This window comes from Diceros bicornis, chromosome 27 (assembly GCF_020826845.1).
Source record: "Diceros bicornis minor isolate mBicDic1 chromosome 27, mDicBic1.mat.cur, whole genome shotgun sequence".
Taxonomy (NCBI): domain Eukaryota; kingdom Metazoa; phylum Chordata; class Mammalia; order Perissodactyla; family Rhinocerotidae; genus Diceros; species Diceros bicornis.
Genome location: NC_080766.1, coordinates 16,955,662 through 16,976,474, shown reverse-complemented (window position 1 = coordinate 16,976,474; position 20,813 = coordinate 16,955,662). Strand labels below are relative to the sequence as shown.

Sequence of the window (20,813 nt, the reverse complement as noted above, 5' to 3'; positions counted from 1 at the left end):
CATAGAAAAGGCCTTAAAGTGTGTTAAGTTTTTCCAAGCCGGTGGCCAGAGGTATGACGGCTTAAAGATCAGCTGCAGGCTTCTACAGTTTCCAAACTGGTACCTTCTCAAGGTGATACTGAGTAGATTCTGTTCACCTACTGACTGCCAGCAGAGGACATGACCTTTGCTGGCTGAAACAAAGAAGTTGGATTTGCATGAACCATATGACATACTAAGTGTACCAAAAACTAGAAAAAAAAAATCCACAGTTTTCCCCTAAGTATTTATTATCGTATAAAGAAAGTGTCTTTTCTTTTTTGAAGAAGAAGTGTTAGTTTTCGAAAGTACCATCTCCACAAAGATAAGTTGATAAGTTCAAGTCAAGCTCTAATATTCAGAGAATTATAGGACCGGGGTTTTAGCAAGGATGGGACCAATATAATTTCTTTAAATAGGTAAGGATATATTTCATTTCAATGAATGCTTTGCAGGAAAGCTCACAGGCTTAGCATTAGAAGTCCTAGAATCAGGACCTGAGTTGGTAGAAGAGGAAATTCAAATACTCAGTTTCCTATATGCATAAAATCAGGGTAAGTACTTCATAGGAAAGCTGTTAGGGTAAAATAATTCATGTTAAAAGGTGTTCAAGCCTTGGGAAAGAATGCTATATAAATCAATAATAGATCATTATCATCATTAGGAAGGTATGTTGACATATCTTATGGATTTCTCCATAAAGAAGAAAGTATTCTTTTAAAGTGGTTGATAGGGTTTCAAAACTTTTGCAAGATTTTTTTCTGATAATATCTAGTTAAACATTTATTCTGCCTGCCCTAATCCCTTTTGGTTTTGAAGGGTATGAATTCTGAAATTTTGATCCTGATACTTGTTAATCCAAGGAGATGGCCTAAAGTGTGCAAACCTGTAGAGTTGAGTTTGCTCATTCACTCAACAAACACTTTCTGGTCGTCTCTCTGTACCAGGCTCTATGCTAGTGCTAGCAATAGTCCTGGCCTCTGCCTTCTAGGTAATGAAAACGAACAAACGAACGAACAAAAGCAGTCAAAACTGTCAATCAGCCGTATGTATTTAGTTAGGGGAGGCCCTCTGTGCAGGTGATGTGGAGGCTGACGCTTCAAGGATGACCAGGAGCTGGCAATGTGAAAAGGGAAGTGAAGAGCACTTCAGGCAGAAGAAGGACCTTGACCAAAAGTCCAAGACAGAAAAGAACTGAACGGTGTCCTTGCACAGGCAGAAGACCAACATGACCTGATCAGAGAAAGAAAGGAGGCGAGTGGCCTACATAGGCAAAGGCCACAGATGTTCGGGCCTTCCTGGTCATGGGAAGGAGTAGGGAGTTTGTTTTACGTAGAGTTGCAGATCCACATTTAAATGCTTATCGCTAAATCTAGTGAAAGCAGAACTGAGTTCCCCTGTAGAAATTTCCCCTGGTTGGTGGCTGGGGATAAACAGTATATTCAAATACCATTACAGCATGTGACAGTGAGAGAACATCATGTTAAACTAGCAACGACATACGTACGGGCTTTGGAAATCAGAGGTTGCACATGTTACCAAGAAGTTGGGTCACACTGTGACCACATCCTAGAATGAGAGTGGGGCTTGAATCCCTAGGAATCTCATGCTATTCTACCTTTGTATTTGAAGGAGAGGATGAAACTGGCATCTGTTAAGACCTTCTCTGTGTCAGGAATTTTATACATATTGTCTGACTTACTCCCAACAACAATCTCATGAGGAAATATCATTTTCCCCTTTACCAATGAGGAAATTGAAATTTGGAAGGGTCAAATGTTGGGCCCAAGTTTATATAGCTTGACTGAACTCAAACCCATGTCAGTCGTCCAAAGTCCACACGTTCTCACCACGCCACAGGGCCTCCGTGAATGGGTGATGTGAGGAAAAGCTGACCCCAAGCCAGGCTTGCTCAGCAGGGCACTAGTCACCAGAGTGTATAACTGCTGTAGGGGCCGCTCCGTGTGGTTAGAATTCCATATCCTTGAAAATAAAATAGGGAATCTGATTACTCTCCAACTAGGTATTAGTTTTCAGTTAATCAGTTAGTTTTCTTGGGCTGCTGGGCATAGATTGCTATTTGGTTCACCATACTATTGACCGAAAAAACTAGACTTCTGTTTCATTTCTCACAAGTATAGCTGAAAAGTTATGGAAAGTTTTCTTATTAGAGAGGAAAATAGAATTGAGTTGTGGGTGACGTACTTGTAAAATCCTGTAAATGATCACCTGATTTTTCCCTTCCCAGAAATGACAAATGCAAATGCTTTAAAATTAGAAGGCAGGAGGGTTTCTGAGGGGCAGTGCCTCACTGTGGCTTCATGCTTTATGTGGAAACCTCACGGTGTGTGTGTTGGGTCCGGGAGGGCAATATATACACCCACACATACATGTACACATATACATACATATACACACATGTGCATATGTATGTGATTTGCGTGTATATATATGACATTGTTAAATTTGATTTTGCTGTGGTAAACATTTTTACATTAAAAACATCCACTGCAATCATACTCCATTTATTTTATAAGTCAATTGATATGCAAGTAAAGTATTTCATCTTATATTGTAGTCAAAGTCGAGGAGATGAAAATAAAATAAGGGGTTTTGATTGTTCAAATAAATAGGTCAGACATTTACTATCTCCTGTAGCTTTCCAGCTTTAGCATAGTTTCAAATGGGAAGGTCTGAAAAATAATCTGGTTACTGTTGAATTAGCTATAAATTTTTCTGATGAGTGAAGGTAGAAAGGAAATAGAAATAATTTTGTTCTTCCTGTTTAAGAATAGCTTTTCTGAGGAAAGGAAGCTCATATGTTTCTTCAGCAAAATTGTATTAATTACATTTTTCTTCGGTAGGTGAAGACAGGAAATCATGGTCCATTAATCAGCACAGCCTACCTTCCTCTTGGCTTCTGAGGAAAGAAGTATGAAAAAAACGGGGATTTTAATAGTACGTGAAGCGTACTGTGTTCAGATAAAAGTTAATTAAAAAAACACTTTTGTGCAAAGTTAATTGAATTTGTTCGGTCACTAATGTACTATGGACAGAATTTCCTTTCAGCCTAATGAGGCTGAATTATATTCTTAGTTTAAAAATTACTTTGAAGATTTTTAATAAAAACATGACTTTTTATTGTTTCATACTATCTATAAAGAATGAAAAGGCAAACTCATAGGATACTGTATTTCTGTGCTTGTGAGAAGAATCTGAAAAAGTGGAGAGAGCACAATTACTTAAATGTGAGAGTGGACTTCCATGGAAAACCTTCATGTCTGTGTCCTGCCTTCTTTCTACTGCATCATGCCAGTAGTCATGCCCTATGTCAATCTTAAAAATTGTAAGGTAGGAGTGGTGGTGATAAGAATCAATTTTATGTAATTAGCTACATGTTCCATAAAATTAGCAGCTTAGCAAATAAGATAAGGTAAAGAGATGCAAATGTTTTAAAGGGCAGAGTAAAAGAAGAGAGTCAGAGGTGGTAAAAATGTGAGGAAATATAGTTGGCAAAACTAAGCTTTGCTTACATATAGTATATTATCCACATACATTTACCAAAAAGATGCAAACCCAGAGAGACAAAGACATTTGGTAAAAGGACAGAAGAGATGCTAACTAGTGTTTGGGACAACGGAAGGTGATTGGAGGATTGGAGCAAGTGGCAGTCTTAGAACCTGCAGAAAAGGATGCTGCGGTGAAGTGAGTCAGTGGGCACCAACGACCCCCTGAGAGCCTCAGCCTTTGAAGCTGCTCCCTCTCCTCCACAGCCCTCCCAGGACATGGGAGGATTATTACCTACAGAACCTGAATGGGATCAGAGAATAGGACTCCAGAGATTTCCATTTGGGGGTCTTTTGATGAAAAAGTTTCCTTGCTGCCTGATCCCCTAATAAGCCCACCCATTTACACAGAGCTTCTAGTCAGGATTTTCATACCATGCTCTTGGTGATGTATCAACAGCCAAGGATCACTGGACATTTGAAGAAAGCCTCAAACTTGAAAGAGATCAAAGCAAACAGAATAAAAAAATCAGAAAAAACAAAGAAAATGAGACAAAAGGAAAATTATAAAAATGATAATAACCTCGAAAAGAGGAAAGAACATATTGCATGTGTTTAGTTCTTAGTTGATGTTTAGTATATGTCAGTTACTTTTCTCCTAACTTTAATAGTGTCTTAATCCTCATAGCAATCCTTGTGAGGTAGGCCCTACTATCATGTCCATTTTTTAGAAAGGTTAAGTAACTTGCCACGGACATCCCAGTAAACGGCAGAGACAAGATTTGAACCCAGGTAGTCTGCTTAAAGTCCGCCCTCTTACCCATTGCATTTTACTGCCTTTCCAAGAATTAAGAACAGAATGTTCTTCAAGGCCCACTTTAGTTAGGTTTAATAACATATTATTATTAAAATACAACCCTGAAATAAAAGCTAAGACTTCAAAAATAACCTGTATCCATCCAACCCCCCATCCTATCCTCCTGATCCCCTCTACCCAAGTAAATCATTATACTAAATGCTATGTTCCTCACTCTTTTATTTTTTAAACTGCGTATGTGTTTTTTTTGTGTGTGTGTGAGGAAGATTAGCCTTGAGCTAACATCCGTTGCCAGTCCTCCTCTTTTTGCTGAGGAATATTGGCCCCAGGGTAACATCCGTGCCCATCTTCCTCTATTTTATATGGGACGCCGCCACAGCATGGCTTGACAAGTAGTGCATCTGTCGGTGCCTGGGATCTGAACCCGCGAACCCAGGGCCACCGAAGTGGAGCACACAAACTTAACCACTACGCCACCAGGCCGGCCCCGTATGTGTTTTTTTTTAAAAGAGCATCATGCTATATGTAATTATTTTGGGAACTATTCTTTTCACTCAATATTATATTTCCAAGATTCACTATATTGTTGCATGTCAATTGATTTCATTAATTTTTACTGCTATATTTAAAAAAACACAATGTTATGAAAAGGGAACAATCAGAAAGAACTTTTGCAAAATAAAATATTATACTTAAAATAAAATGTTTATTAGAATAATTAGTAGAAAAAGTAATGGAATTTCCTAGAAAGGAAAAAAACCAAACCAAACAAAAAAAGTGAAAAAAAAAAAGGAGTGGAAAACAGAGAAATATAATAGAATGAGAGTAGCAATCCAGGATGTCTAACATTAGACTAATCGGATTTCTAGAAAGAGAGAACAGAGAAGGAGAGATGAAGACTTGATCAAGAAACACAGACCTGAAGGTTATGTGTTTTCAGTTTGAGAGAGCCATTGAGTGAGCAGTACAAGGAATGAAAAAAATAACCGATATCAAGGCACATAATATGACATTTTAGACATATCAAGAATAAAGGAAAAATATATATAGAGAGAGAGAAGAAGTCCATATACAATAAACCAGAAATCACAACAACATTAGGCTTCTCAACAACAACTCTAGAAGCCAGGAGACAATGGAGAGGCCTTCTAAATTGTGAGAAAAGAACAAGGCTAGGATACTATTTCAAGTAAAAATAGCATTCAAATGTGAAGGATCTACAAGGACCTAGGACATTTCCATTGGGGAGGTGTGTTTCTGCAAATGAGATTAGACAATAAAGACGATGTGAGACTAGGTCAGAGAGGATCCAAACCAGGAGAAGATTGAGGAGAAGTTCCATTTCAGCCTCAGCACTGCATACTTAGGGAATAACCAAAACACACTGGAACAAAGAAAAAATAAATCTGAAATGTTTGAGCATTTGAAATTACAAGTATGATGTCTGAACTTAAATATTCAAAACAGATCAATTGATAGATTTGCTTGGGGGCATTTATTTGGGATATATTAACAAAACATGGGGGACCAACCATTAAAAAGGAAGGCAATTATGAACTCCAAAGATGGACAACAAAGGAAACCTAAAGCTCTAAACACAGTTTGACTTATTTGTGAACAATATTTACAAAATAATAATTACTAATGATTTAACTAAGTAATTATAAGGGAGTTGGAGAGTAAAAAGAGTAGGAAGTCCCCAAGGACACAAACAGGAATCAATAGACAATGTCTAATACATAAATCAAAACAGTATGGGCCTATCATACAGAAAAATGAATCTAACCAGTGAGAAAGATGGTTTTAATACTGGAGGGATCAGAAAAAGAATTGAAATAGGAAGTCTGGGAGTGGAAAGTGATGTGATTAGGGAGCTTCTGGTTTTTAATTTTCTAGGGTAAGCATGTGAATTTTTACAAAACTTAAAGTGACATTTAGAAGTAGAGAAGGGAACAGTATTCTAGAAATCTCAGGATTATGACCATAATTTGGATGTGACATTGAGGCAATGAAACACTGGTAAAATTAAGAGTCAAAGGTTAAGAGAATAATAAGTACTTCTCAGAAATATAAATTGGCGAACTATAGCTCCAGATCAAGGAGGAAATAGAACATGCTTATGGAAGTAACTTCACAGATAATATCCGTTCATAGAGGGATACTTGATCAAAAGCCATCAGCAGGGAACCTTGGAATAGAAGGAATTTCATAGAGTGTGGACAAGTCCAGTCTGTGCTCATACCATGATTCTTATAAGCATGAAATTAGAGAAAATGATTATTAAAGATAGCATTGAGGGGCTCTTGACTCTTCTTAGAGTCACTACAACATGGCTTGGGTTGGAGAAAGGAGAGGGAGTGGTAGCAGGTTTGTCCCTGTGGAGCAGAGTCTTCATTAAAGAAGATGGTTCTAGATTGGTTGCACATTTACTGGTTTCTAGTTTTTATACACACATAATGATTGAAACACTCTCTCCAACCAGTAGCTCAGCATTACCCTCTCCTCAGCCCTTACCATTCCTGACCCTAACTCTCAAATAAATCACTCCCATTTTATGCCAGGTCTTTAGGTATGTCAAGGCATCACTATGATATAGAATGATGTTTCTGAGCTGAGGTTTAGGACTGAATCCTGACTCTACCACTTCCTAGCTGTGCAAACTGGACACATTACCTAACCTCACCTGGAAGTTGACGATGACAACATTAGTACCAGCTCCTGGAAATTTTGTGAGGATTATGTGGGAAATATGTATGAAGCACACAGTACAATGCCAGACATGTAATAAGCACTCAAAAATGATAGCCATTATTACTTTTATTAACTTTGAGAATAAGATAACTTTATGAATATTGTAACTTTTAATCATAAATGGATGAAATTATATTTTATCATTGCTTATTGTGGCAACCACTTAGAAAGTATATATTTATAATTTATTGAAATAATCTGAGTGATTTGCATTTGTTTTGAACTCAGCTTCCCTAATACTTTTAGTCACTGTTGAACTGGTACTCCTCATTTTGTCTTCTCTTACATTGTTTTCAAACATCTTACCATGCAGAGATGTGACCTAAGAAGTTCTTTGTCTCTTTCAAGAGAGTTTATTTCTGTATGATTCTTTAGGTTCACCATTCATCTTAGACTATTGGTCCTTTTTATTTATCTATAGTCTCTATTTCTTCTACAATTAAGATAACGAGATAATGTGCTACATTATCTCTTTAGAAATTTTAAATAAGAAATAATGTTGCAAGGGCCAGACTCTCTCCCAAGAGACTTCCCAAGTATATTTAGGGCCTGACCAGCAGCCCTCCTCTCTCAGGAGCCCAATATTTTGAGCCTTTTTTTGGGACACACTCTCATTAACTACCGTGGTGATTTATTAATTTATAGTGAGAAATAGCAATTGCAGAGTTTTAGGGACTTGATGTCCATGTGAACAATGCATTCTCCTCCTGGAGACAGACCTATGTAAGGAGCCAAATCATCATCAGAAGGTTACTCATTGAGTTTAAAATCAAAACAACGTAGTTAGAAAAAATTGTTGTTTACTGAAATTCAGCTAAAATTGCTTGATACATCCATCTCCACATGATGGATTATCTTGTCAAGAGAATTAAGATCTCAAAGTTCACTGAAGCGCTCTCTTTCTTGAACCTAGCAGCTTGAATGGATACTACCAATATTTACCTGTGTTACTTCCCTTTTTCTATGTGAGGCAAAATGAATTAAGATTCACTCACACCTTCTTAAGTGGTTTGGGCATCACCCCATCACTGTTAGTGAATGTATGAGAGCTCTACAATGAAGCTCTGGCAAGGCACTATATCACAAGAGGAAATTAATAGGTGAAATATTAATTTCTTATGTAGACTTGATATAGGTTCTTGGAAGAAAATTAATCCTTGTGGTAGATATACTTAATTTCAGGCCTTGATGGGAAAAAAAAAAAAAAAAACCTCAATAGCTCCTGTCTTCTCTACACCCCTCCTTAGTAGGATCAGAATTTTCTCTTCTCTCAATCTTCTCCTCAAAACTTGAGCTCATCACTCCCTAAAGCAGGTTACTGGGCAAAGCAGAAAAGAAACTGTTAAGGCTTTCAATTAGTAATACATTAGAAGGGATTTCAAGAGCTTGGGGAAGGGAGTAGGTCCCTAACAGAAAAGGATTAGTAAATAAGAACTCCAGAAGCAGAGAATGGGTAAGTGATTCCAGAGAGCTAGGATATGTGAGAGATTGACAGGGAAGCCATCATCTCCCCACAGTCTTCCCCCGTCCCCCCAACCGTAGGCCTGGGGGAATATCCATCCCACCATTTTTCTGTAAACCCCAAGTCTAAAGAAGGAGGTGTTTTATCCATCATATGGTAAGAATCAGCTAGATAACTAGAGTAGGGTACAATGCCTGATATGTTGTATATGGCTATACGGCTTTGAAACTACCATCTGAATTGTTGAGTCAAGAACTGCGCAGAACTTCATCAGATCCCGGTGTGTATTTGCTTCAAGATATCCTGAGTGGGATTAGGATCTGTATAATAGTATAGGATCTCCACTTCCAGCAAGCCACAAACAAGCAAGAACACAACACCCCCACTGAGCTTCTTTCTGTAAATTTCCCCTCCCCATTTTGTAGAGAGAAGCCTGCTCTGAGGGGCCAGAAAGACGGGAAGAACTATCAAGGTTAAGCTGCTTTTATGATTGACTCCTTTTCTTTATCATAAGTGACTAAATTCTGTAGGTCTGAACAGAGTACAATCCAATCCTTTTCTATAAGAATTAATCTATCTTACATTAAATGTTAATTTCAGAGTTGTATTCCATGATAACAATCTTACTTCCTTATTTTTCAAGTTCTTGGAAGGTGTCTCTCTGTTGTCCTCTTCCAACAATGCATGTGAGGCACAGTCAGGAGTATTTTAGGTTATAGTTACTAAAATAGCTCTTGGTCATGTTTGCCCCAATACACAGAAGCATAAGATTTCCTGTGACTAAGTCCACATGTTGGAGAAGGTGTAAATATTAAGGCAGTGTGGGGATCCTAGTCTCATTTTTAAAGATTTGGTTTAAAAACCCTCCATCCATTGAAAAAACGTATCTTAAAATACAGTATAGGCTAGGATTAATCCACAAACTACAATCTAATTTTATTCTTCAACTTGATGGCAGGAAGCAAATAGATATAGATAGAGACCATCGGGCAATGAAGATGTCAGAATCAAAGACAGCAGACAGCATTTTCTCGTAGCTATACTTTTCTGACACCTATGATTTGAATTTGAAAATTCATGTTTTAGCAATCCACCAATAAATATTTGTTAGACTGCTGAAACAACTCTTTTATGGCTCACTTTACCTTCTCATAAAATACACCACAATAGCTGTCATTTGATTGCAATTTCTTTGAAATTTTGACTCACCCTCTATGACGCAGAAATAGTGACCAATATATATGCCACAAAGTCCCAACCTTGTTTCACCCTGTCTAGGTTATAAGATGTTTAAGGTAATGTGTGAAAACAAAGCACTGAGACTTAGCTCTTTTGCAATTTCCCTGTTTCAGAACATGTCTTAAGCAACATGTGGCTTAGTGGTTTAATCATGATAGAGTGTTAGGTGTGCTCAATACTGACCCCATTCCTGTTCTGTCTACTCTGACTTCTGAATTTGCTGGATCACTCATTAAATATCTCGGTGGCCCCAGAATTCCATAAAATGGTAGATAATTGATAAAAACATCTGCTACCTTGTCTCTTTAGATTTTTTGAGAATCAAGGAGTTGAATGTAGATTGTAATAGGACCTCAAATGTCACATCTGTCTTTTCATGTCCAGAAAACATTTTCTTGAGTAGAAGAGAAGTTTCAAAAATTGCTTCTCCCATCTATAATTCTGAAGGAAAAGATTCCAGTTTTATTTACATTTTTAATATTTCTTATAGTGTTAATGATGGTAAAATGCCTAGAGATCATAAATTGAAATTTTATACAATTGCTTGAGTGGAACATTTTTTAAAACTGCATCTAGTCCAGCTATAGTCACTGTGAATGTGAGTGTTCTCTATTCTTTAATTATCATTATAGAAATATAATCTATAGCAAACACCATCCCAAACATAACTATTTGAAATCTCATGCTTCTTTAAGATCTACAAACATTCCTTGACATAAAACATTACTTAAATGATAAATCAGATAGTAAGTATATTCTTTATTGGTATTTCCTTTTATTCTCACCAAAACCCTGTCATGTAGTAAGTGCAAGTATTATCACTCCCACGTTATTGATTGAACTCCACAATTGAATTAAATTTCTACTCACAAATGAAGAAATGGGGGGCACAGAGGATGCAGATGTTTCAGTTAAAAAATATATTTTTTCATGACTTTCAATTTCTGAAGAGATGAAACAAAAATTGACTTAGGCCACTGCCTTTACCTAAGCCCAAACAGAAAGTTTGAAAGAAAGCGTACTTCTAGGGAATTACCCAACCTCAGAGTCCTCAGGTTTTTCAGTGTTATCTTCTGTGTTACTATTTTAAAAATACCACCCTGGTAATTCTTGAAAATATAATTCTGCTTTTAATGTCTAGTAGAAGAAGCATATTAACCATAATCTTGACAAGTGTTTTCCTTCAATTCTATTATGGAATATAAACAATTTTTTTTAGCTAGTCAAGAGACTTGATTATTGTCAAATAGCACACAATAGACACTCAATATTTGTTAAATGAATTAGTGAAATTTGAACACTGGAACAAGGCCTCAGGGGGAGGAGCTTAGAGGTATGAGGGAAGACTGAGAAATAGAGTCACGTGATTCGTGACCAAGAGGTGCTGCTCATTAAGAATGTGGCACCACTGCTTTTCAACCAGAGGTTTTATAAACAGAAATCTAGGTTGATTTCCTTAACAAGCCTGTGTTAACAGAACCAAAGTTTTAGACATCCCAGAAGTCTCCCTTTGGTAAATCCCTAATTAATAAGAAAGCTTGAACTTCTTGCTTTTACTTTCTGGTATCTTGGTTTTGACATTACAATAAAAGTGTTAAACCCTTTAGTTTGATGAGGAAAGTCTTTCTAAGCCATATTAGCTCTATTCTAGGCCTATTAAATAGAGACTCTGGATGCTTCATTTGAAGGTACGATTGATCCACTGGATCATCACTGGAATAGCAGTTATCAGTATATGGCATTGTAGTTTGTAGCAGAAAGACATTTGGTTAATTGAGGGTTCTGTTTAATTGATTTCCATATTAATCAGGGCTTTACAACATAGTAATGTGTTAAAAAAAAAGTAACAATACGCATAATCATTTACTTCTGGAGTTGTATTCCCATTTATATTTATATGAATTTCATATGTACTCTTTTTTTAAGTATATGGATACATGCTTTAAATAGGATTAGTATTGTATAAAGTTTAGTTTATTTCATCTTCTAATTTCACTTAGAAATATAAAATTGACTACCCTGAGTATTCATTTTTTGAATACTAAAAAGCCCACATCTCAAGTTTTATTTCATTTATTGGCTCAGATGTTTTCTTCCCTCTACCCATAAAATGTGTTATAGATTTTTATTTTTATATAAACTAAAAGAAATGAGTTTTATTCTGAAATCCTTATGGCTCTTATGATAACTGCAGGCATGTTGAAGTGTGAGATTTAGGAATGTACCTCATAGAATATAGCAGGGACAGAGCGTTAAAGAGTTACCAAAGAATTACTGTAAAAAAAAACAAAAAACAAAACTACCCATGTTGATGTGAAGTCATATCCTGACCAAAGGAGGAAGTGGCAGCTCACTGTGCTCAAACTTATCTGCTGTTGTACATCATAGACGGCACACTGCTGTCTTCAGTTGTTTCAGGAACAACAGAAAGTGCACTCACTTGGAGTAATCTGAATTCAAAATGCTGAAGAGAAAACCATCAAATGTTTCAGAGAAGGAGAAACATCAAAAACCAAAGGTAAGGCAATTTCATATGTAGTCAAACAAAACCAAAACATTTAATAGAATGCACGTATACATACACACACACACACATTGTTCTTATCTGCCAGTCATAAATCAATTCAACCATAGGGTTGAATGCTTCATGGAAAATATGGAAAAAATTGAATTGCAAAGTTAGATGTTAAGTAATACTTGACAATTATTGTCTTTGTAATTCCATCTTATAGTGCATATTTGATCATTTACATCTGTAACTGAACTTTAAGGTAAGATCATCAACTTCATGGAAATCAATTTGGTGGTCTCTGTTTGAAAGGTTGATATTATGAAATCTTCTTGCACATTTTTAATGACTATAAAGTTGTCAATGTCTTTTTAATAATCTACCAAATGCATTTTATCTCTTAAGTGCTCAGCTCTTCGTAATACATTTAATTATGAGAAGGTTGTAAAATGGAGATGTTTTGGTTAAATATTTGATTTTTTTCATATTAAAATATGATAGCTTGTTGTAGAGATTATTTTTCCTATTCTCTCTTGAACTAACACCATTATTAGGGAGAGGATTGGGTTGTGTTTTGGGAAGCATCAAAACCTCATAAATTTATAGATTTTATTTAGAATGTTATTCTGTTCTTTGTCTTGAAGATAATTGCCACTTAAAAAAAAAAAAGCAGGGCATGAGATGACAAACTTTAGATTCATTGTAGAACTCTAAATTAGTTACTAGTTTCATTAATATATAAAAGAAAGTATTTATGAAATACCATTGTCAGAAAATTTCTCCAATACTTGTACATTTCTTGAGTTTCTTGGGTAAATAGCATTTTTAATCTGTTTGTGAATAGACAATAGCTGGTTCAGGTGTCTTTTTAAAGGACTGATTTATTATCTCTTATTGATCTTTATTTGCTTGGTACCCGTTCTGAGGGAAAGAAGTTGGGAATTTATTGTGAACTTTTGAATTGATGTGTTATTGAACAACAGTCAATTTTTTAAAACTCTCTGCAAGTTACCATGCTACCTCTCTGAAGGAAACTTAAAACAAATTATTTCCAATCTTTGGAAACTATGAATACATGATTTTCAACATTAATTCTTTCTGATACAAAGATCTGATAAAGGATAGACGAGCATCATGAGTTAAAAATACAGCTAGGGTAACACATCGTGATTTCTGGCTTTTTCCCTAATATAATAAAGATTCAAGGTAACATTTTCTATTTAAGATTAATTTCATATAAAATTTACTTGATTAAATGCAACCAATATTGAGTTGACAATAGTAAGTTTTAGGAAGATCACAAAAGTTAATCTGAAGTACTGGTTCTCTCCAACTATTTAAAATCTCAAGTTAGACTATCTCATATGGACTGCATTATCATATTTATATCATTAAACTATTTTCAAAGTGGTACTTTAGTCTATCATCATCATTTGCCTTAATTGCAGGAAGTATTGTAATACAGGTAGAGTACTGATCATCTTATTGACTTCTTTATTCATAAAAGTAAAGATATATTTGATAAAATATACATCTGGGAACAAAATATATCACAGAAAACAGTCACATTGGAAACATATTAACTTTTGTTGTGAATGAATTCCCATTTTCTGTAGATGGATGGTTTCATTCTATATGAATTTAAAAAGATATATGAGTGTATGTGTACAAGTGTGTTTTTCACACATTCCAGATCAACTAAATCTTTTCCTTTTAATATGGAGGTGATTTTTTTCCAGTTACAGTCATGCATTGCTTAATGATGGATATACGTTCTGAAAAGTGTATCGCTTGTCTATTGCATCATTGTGCGAACATCACAGAGTGTACCTACACAAACCTAGATGGTATAGCCTACTACATACCTAGGCTATGTGGTACTAATCTTGTGGGACCACCCTCATATATGTGGTCTGTCACTGACCAAAATGTCATTATTCAGTGCATGACTGTATTATAATTATGTATTAGAAACAACTCCTTTTTAATTCACATTTATTTTACTGAGTAATTTTGTGTATTTTATGGAAAAAAAGCCGAATCCATAAGAGATGGCAGAGATGGATGTCGTGATGATCCCTACAAATAAATGGCTAGTAGAATGAGGAGTGCAAATCTTTCATCTACTGGAAGAGAACTTAGTGCCTGGCTCTTTCCTTCAAATAGCTCATAAATAGGACCAATAGTATTCAAATTTATTATTAGACATTCACAGTGTAGGTTGAAAGGGAGAGACCAGAGATATTCCATAAGGGAAACTGGAAAAGCCTTGGAGAATTATTATGAAAGAAACCCACTATGTATAATGGAATGTTAATAAATTCCAGCAAGTTTAATTTGTGTCTCAGAACTCTCTATCGTCTATACGTAAATTCCAAATTAAGAAAGAAATTTGATGAATTATGGTTAAGTATTCTACATTTAGATTAGTTAATCATAAATAGCCTTGCTTAACATCCATGCAAGGGACTGTACTTCCCTTCTTGAGTTTTGTTTTTACTTTCTCATCACTAGTGCCCACTACTGATAGTGATTTTTAAAAATTTTAAGCATATCCAGGATTCAGATTTGATAAGATATGATCTCATTACACTCTATAAATGCTTAAATTATAGAATGTGATTTTCTCTGACTGTTTTTCCAACTAAAATGTTTTATTTTAGTTTTCTATATTTATAGTGAGTTTATTACATACCAGTTGCTGTGTTCAGAGCTTCTTGTAAACTAATTTATTTAATATTTGTAACAACTCTGTGAGAGAATCACTGTTATTTAGCCTCATAGATGAGAAGGCATAGAGAAGGTTTTTAACTTGCAAAGACACATAGTTAGATGAAACTTAAAACTGTTAAAACTGTGTGATGTGAAATACATATGTCAATTTCCAGTGCTTCTGTTCTTAATTATTATGCTGCCACTATAAGCATAGAGACTGTAGATATTTCTATTTCTGTCTTAATTATTAGCTAAATTTTAAGGAAACCATGGAGGACATATCTTTAAGAACCTCTGAAAGTTGGAAAGGAATTTAGAGGTCCTCCATTACTGTCTGATTAAATGCAAGAATTCCACCTACAAAATCCCTCAGGTGTCCACCCAAGCTTCAACACTTACAATGAAACAACAGTAACAACAACTTTCTTAATATTCTAGTGTCTAAATTGTCAAAAAAACCATGACCTAATATTAAGATAAGTATAACCACATACTCCCTCCTGCACCTGGCATAACGCCTTCAGTGTAGTAGCCTGTTAATAAATATTTGTGAAGTGAGTGAAGTTTCTTGAGTCTATTATATGCAGCCTAGTTCATATATGAATACTCACTGGTGCTGTGTACTTTCATTATTCTTGGTAGCAAGTCTGTTAGTGTGTGCATAAGAAAGTTTGTATGTATGTGTGTAAATACAACTGTAATTCATTTTTAAGTTTTATTTTAAGAAGAACTCCAATATAGCAAATGTTGTGCAAGGATCCCTAGAGAAGCCTATTGTTATATAACAGTAGACCTTTGTTCCAGGTCAGGGAATATGTTAGAAACTTCAAAAATAGAAAAGGAATAGACCCCACAAATGAAACTCTGCAACTGTAGTTAGAACAACTTGGCCTTTATTTGTCTGGGATTACTGACCTGTGTTAATAAATTTTAACTGAGGTTTTTCTTTGAGTAAAGGAGATTCTAATACCACTGCTATTTTAAAGGGAAACATCGGAATAATGGCAATTCTGGAAATAGCTTTTTTTTTTTTTTTTTTTACCATTTTTTTATATCTAAAGTGCATACTAAATGAGACACCATTAGTGTCACAGATGCTAATTCGCACTAGCAATGACTGAAGTGGCATTCTTTCCCATTTGCATTTGATCCTAGCAATGATGAGAGGTGATGAGTTGATTATGAGCTGTTTTCACCGCACTGCCCACTGTGCAAATTTATGCTCCTAGACAGGGATGACACATAGTTGTGGCATTAAAGAGCTTTCTTCATTGCTTTTCCTATCAAGACTGATAAGATATATTTTAACTCTTATTTAACCAGGTATAAGAAAAGAGAAGAAGAGCTTATTTGTACTTGTGCTTACTTTAGGCCAGACACTTGCACAGGGGGCTTTTGGCATTATTTTTCCCCCCAATTTACAGGAAAGAAAATGGTCCCATAGAGGTGAAATATTTTGCTCAAGGTATCATAGTTGGTAAAAAAAAAAAAAAAAAATTGGTTTGTGATTCTACGGGACAGCTTTTCTTCTTCTAGACCTGTGGGTTTCCCCTCTGCTTCTTTTTGCTTCTTCATCTGGGGTACAATTGTCAGACTAATTTAGATGAATTCAGTTGAATGTTTTGGCTTTTCCAACAAAGTTATCTCAAATAAGATACATGATGTACAATGTAGGTAATATTTTAAACTCATTTTTCTCCCTTAAAAAAATGGTGCATAAATAAATATTTATTTTCACTTTTGGTTATTACCCCCCTCAGCACTGAAAAAATCTCTCAAAAGGCTCTCTTCACTTATGTATTTAGTTAGTATTTATGTCATGTTTATTTCCCAAGAAATATTTAAAGTAAATTATAATGCAAACCCAAAACCAAATAAGACAAGTCAGGAGAAAACGGAGTATAGATCACAGTAAAGCGTATTACAGGGCCACCAAGGTTGAGTTGAACATGGATCTAAGTACCTGCTACTCAGTGTGGTCCTACAGACTAGCAGCATTGGTATTCCAAAAGTTTGTTTGAAATGCAGATTCTCTGACCTACCTCAGGCCTATTAAATCAGAATATACATTGTAACAAAAGACCCAGGAATTCTGAGCACTTCAAATTTGGAAATGATGTTCATATTGATGGTTCTCAACCTAGGTTGCGTATTTGAATCACTGAAGAGCTTTAAGAAATACTTATGATTGGGTTCCATCTTCAAATATTCTGATTTACCTAATATAGAATGTGCCTGAGCATCAAGAATTTTTAAAGTTTCCCAATCTTGAAACTTTTCCTACTAATCTTTTCAAAAGACTTAGAAGTTAATTCATTAATCCATTCATCCATTCCTTCATTCATTCTTCAAAACAACAAATATCTATTAAGTGCTTACTATGGACAATATAGACCATATGCTGGGAATACAGTGGTGAATAAAACAAAGATGCCTGCTTTCATAGGATTTACATTTACTGGGGATGACAGACAATAAACAAGATAAATATGTTAAATATATAGTGTGCTGGGTAATGATAAGTGCTAAGAAGGGAAGGAAGGGATATGAAATACAAGGGACCAGGGAAGACTTGGTGAAAATGGACGTTTGAGAAGACCTGAGGGAAACTAAGGTGCTGGCCAAGAGATTGGCTGAGGTAATCGCCTTCCAGGCAGAGGAAAGAACAAGTCCAGGGGCCCTGAGGTGGGAGTGTCCCCGGTGTGTTTGAGCAACAGTGGAGCAGAGCACGCAAGAGGAAGAGAAGTCACAAAGAGCTGGATCACAGAGGGCCTTCTAGATTATTCTAAGGATTTGGCTAATATTGAAAGATTTTGAGAAGAGAAGAGAAGGATCTGGCTTACATGTTAGTGGGTTTATTCTGTCTTTTGTGTTTTCAAATACACTGAAGGGAGTGAGGGAGGAACAGGGAGATGAGACCCATTAGGAGGCTATTACAGAAACTAGGCAAGAGATGATGGTGGTTCAGACAAGGGAAGCGGCAGGGTGGATGTTGACATGATATTGAAGTTGGGATCTATTCATACATATTGTATACATTTGGATATGTATAGGAAACTTACCACATGCACTTGAAAGATGTTAAACAGAAAGGCTGCCACTGCCCTGCACTGTTCTTGCTTCCAGCTCGTGCCCACATTCCAAGGAGAAATGTCCTCATTCTTCTGCTCACAGCCACCAGAAATTCAACCCCAAACTGATGTTCCACTTCCCAAAAGTTTCTGCCTCTTTCTTCAAAATACATTTTTCTATTGGATTTAATTTTCATTTCTAGGGCACCTCAAATCAGAAGAGGTGAACTAATAATTTGCTCATTTCACCAGTTTAATTGTTTAAAAGAGTTAAACAATTTTAGCCTTGAAAATTTTTCTCCAAACAAATTCGTTTTAGCCTTCCCATTTTACAGAATATGTATCTATAATCAAGTTTCATTGCAAGCAAGTAGCAAAAGCTTTGGGGCCAAATAGATTGGCTATACTTGAAAAAACCACAGTGCCCAGACAATGTATAGAAAGTTCAGGAGACAAATGGCTGAGAGAAATGACGGAAGTATGGACTTCCCTCTGAAAATTTGGATATTATATCCTATAGGAAGTGTGTGAAGTCACTACCTTGACTACCAATGCCCTGTATTTGTTAAAAATCAATGTAATGATTCACTTATGTTTTTAATCTTTCCTTGCCTTGCTTTGGAGATAAATGGCTTCATTATCCCTGCAGATTGTGTTTTTTTATAATGGAATTAAGTCCATACTCTACATATCTAAGTTTCCAAATTTAGCATTACCAAACTGATCCATTTCTCTTGCTTTCTAGTGTTAAGGATTTAGGTGAACTTTTAGAAACAAGACATTCATAATTAGCTTCTTAGCAGAGAACAAAAATGTCCTCCATTAAGACTTGATTAATAAGAATAGAAGAGGGTTTTAAACTGTCTCTGGTGGCAAATGAAGTGATTCTTCTATAGATAGAGCCATTTGTCAACATAGCTGGCTATGTCCCCTCTCCCCCTTCATATGAAGAGCTTTGGAATTTTTCACCTAGTCTGTATTAGTTTTCTAGGGCTTCCATAACAAAATACCACAGTCTGGGTGGCTTAAAGAACAGAAATTTATTTTCTCATAGTTCTGGAGGTTGGAAGTCCAAGATCAGGGTGCCAGCAGGGTTGGTTACCCTCTGAGGGCCATAAGGGAAGGATCTATTCCAGGCTTCCCTCCTTGGCTTGCAGATGGCCACCACTTGCTGCCTCTACACTTGGTTGTCCCTCTGTACACGAGCACTCCTGGTGTCTCTCTTTGTATATCAGATCTCATCTTTGAGTGGCTCTGGCCACCTACATGCTTTCCTGTCTGTGCTGCTCTTAGCTTAGAATGCCTTTGCCCATTTTTTCCAACTCATAAACGCATATCTATCTTGTAATACTTCACTGGACTCTCACTCCCCCAAGAAAGCCTCCACCAGTTAGCGCAAGGCAGTGTATGAGAGGGCATTCTGACAGAGCAGTAGGGAACATAAACTAAAGTCTTACAGATGTGGGTTTGAGGTCCTATTTTGATTTTTCCTAACCAGGGAATACTGAACATTTTATTAAGCCTCTTTTGAGTTTCAGTGTGCTTATCTTAAGGAGGTGTGTTAAAGCACGTCACATAGGATTGATGTGAGAATTAATTTAATTACCATATGTAAATTTCCTAGCACATAATACATGTTTGATTAATAATCTCTCCCTCCTTTCTATTTTCATAGTACTTGTTCCACACCTCTATGTTTCTTTTACCATAGTTTATTCCAATATGCCCTCCCAACTAGAGTCACCAGCAAGAACAGGGGATGTATCTTATTCATATTTGTATCCCTGCATTTTTGTTTGGGACAAAGGGGGATTGAACTCTGCCTGACTTTCAGACTCCATGAGCTTTCTATTACACTTTGGCTACCACCACCAACATTTGTAATATGGAACAAAGTTGTGATTTCTCAATATGTGTACAATAAGTGTGAAATGACTAATGGATGATATTAGTCACATAAAGAAGTAATCTACTTCAAGTCACAGTTTGCAAATGGGTCACTGATAAAGATCTGGGCAGCACCCACATAAAACAAAGTAACCGTTCTTAGAATCAGAATGTAATGAAACAAAACAATAATCGAAAATTGTAATGTAATCTGTCTGAAGGAAAAAAAGCATTTGCAAAGGGAGCCTAGAATGGAGTGGGAGAGTAGAAATTTGCCATTGTGTCTGCAGAGCAAGCCAGATCAACAGAAGTAAATATTCCATTTGGCTCAGCAGACTTGCTCACTTGGGTGAAATATGTACTTCAGGCTATTATAACTTCATGTCTCTAGCCGTTAATACCACCTAATTCACTGTACTGTGATTCTACTATCCTAATCAAACAAACTTCCAACGATTTTGTGTCCCATGTAGTGTTTCTTCCAGGAGAGACAATTCTTTGATCAGTCAACAAGAATATGCATTCTTCTTGGCAGTTAAATTTCTCATACCTAATCAATACTTGGTATTGCCATTTTTGGTATCTTATCAGTTTAGTTTATGAGTCAGTCCCCTCTGAGGTTTCTTAATTCTGCGAGCTTGAAAAATAAAGTTCCTGTACCTGTCAAGGGGAAGGCCTGACATTGAACAAGGAGACGTGGCCAAGGGATTGGCTTCCTAGAAGGACTGGTCTGAATTGCCAACTGGCCCCACCTTTTCTCTACATACGTAAAATAAAGATAACTAAATAATAAAGTTCCTTTTCTATATTTTTCTAATAATTTAATAATTTAAATTCC

The 20,813-nt window shown here is 36.0% G+C and overlaps 1 protein-coding gene across 2 annotated transcripts in view; it reads left to right on the top strand.

Annotated features, from left to right (window-relative positions):
- The window catches only part of SAMSN1 (SAM domain, SH3 domain and nuclear localization signals 1), a 135,263-nt gene that overhangs the window by 73,894 nt on the left and 40,556 nt on the right, over positions 1–20,813 (top strand). Inside the window, exon 1 of one of the 2 annotated variants that reach the window (XM_058570704.1) lies at positions 12,141–12,311. The exons of the other annotated variant lie outside the window; for it this stretch is intronic. Within the exon in view, the coding sequence (XP_058426687.1) occupies positions 12,255–12,311 (57 nt within the window). The 5' untranslated portion in view covers positions 12,141–12,254. Of the gene's footprint in view, positions 1–12,140; positions 12,312–20,813 lie in introns of those variants that run through there. 2 annotated transcript variants of the gene reach the window in all.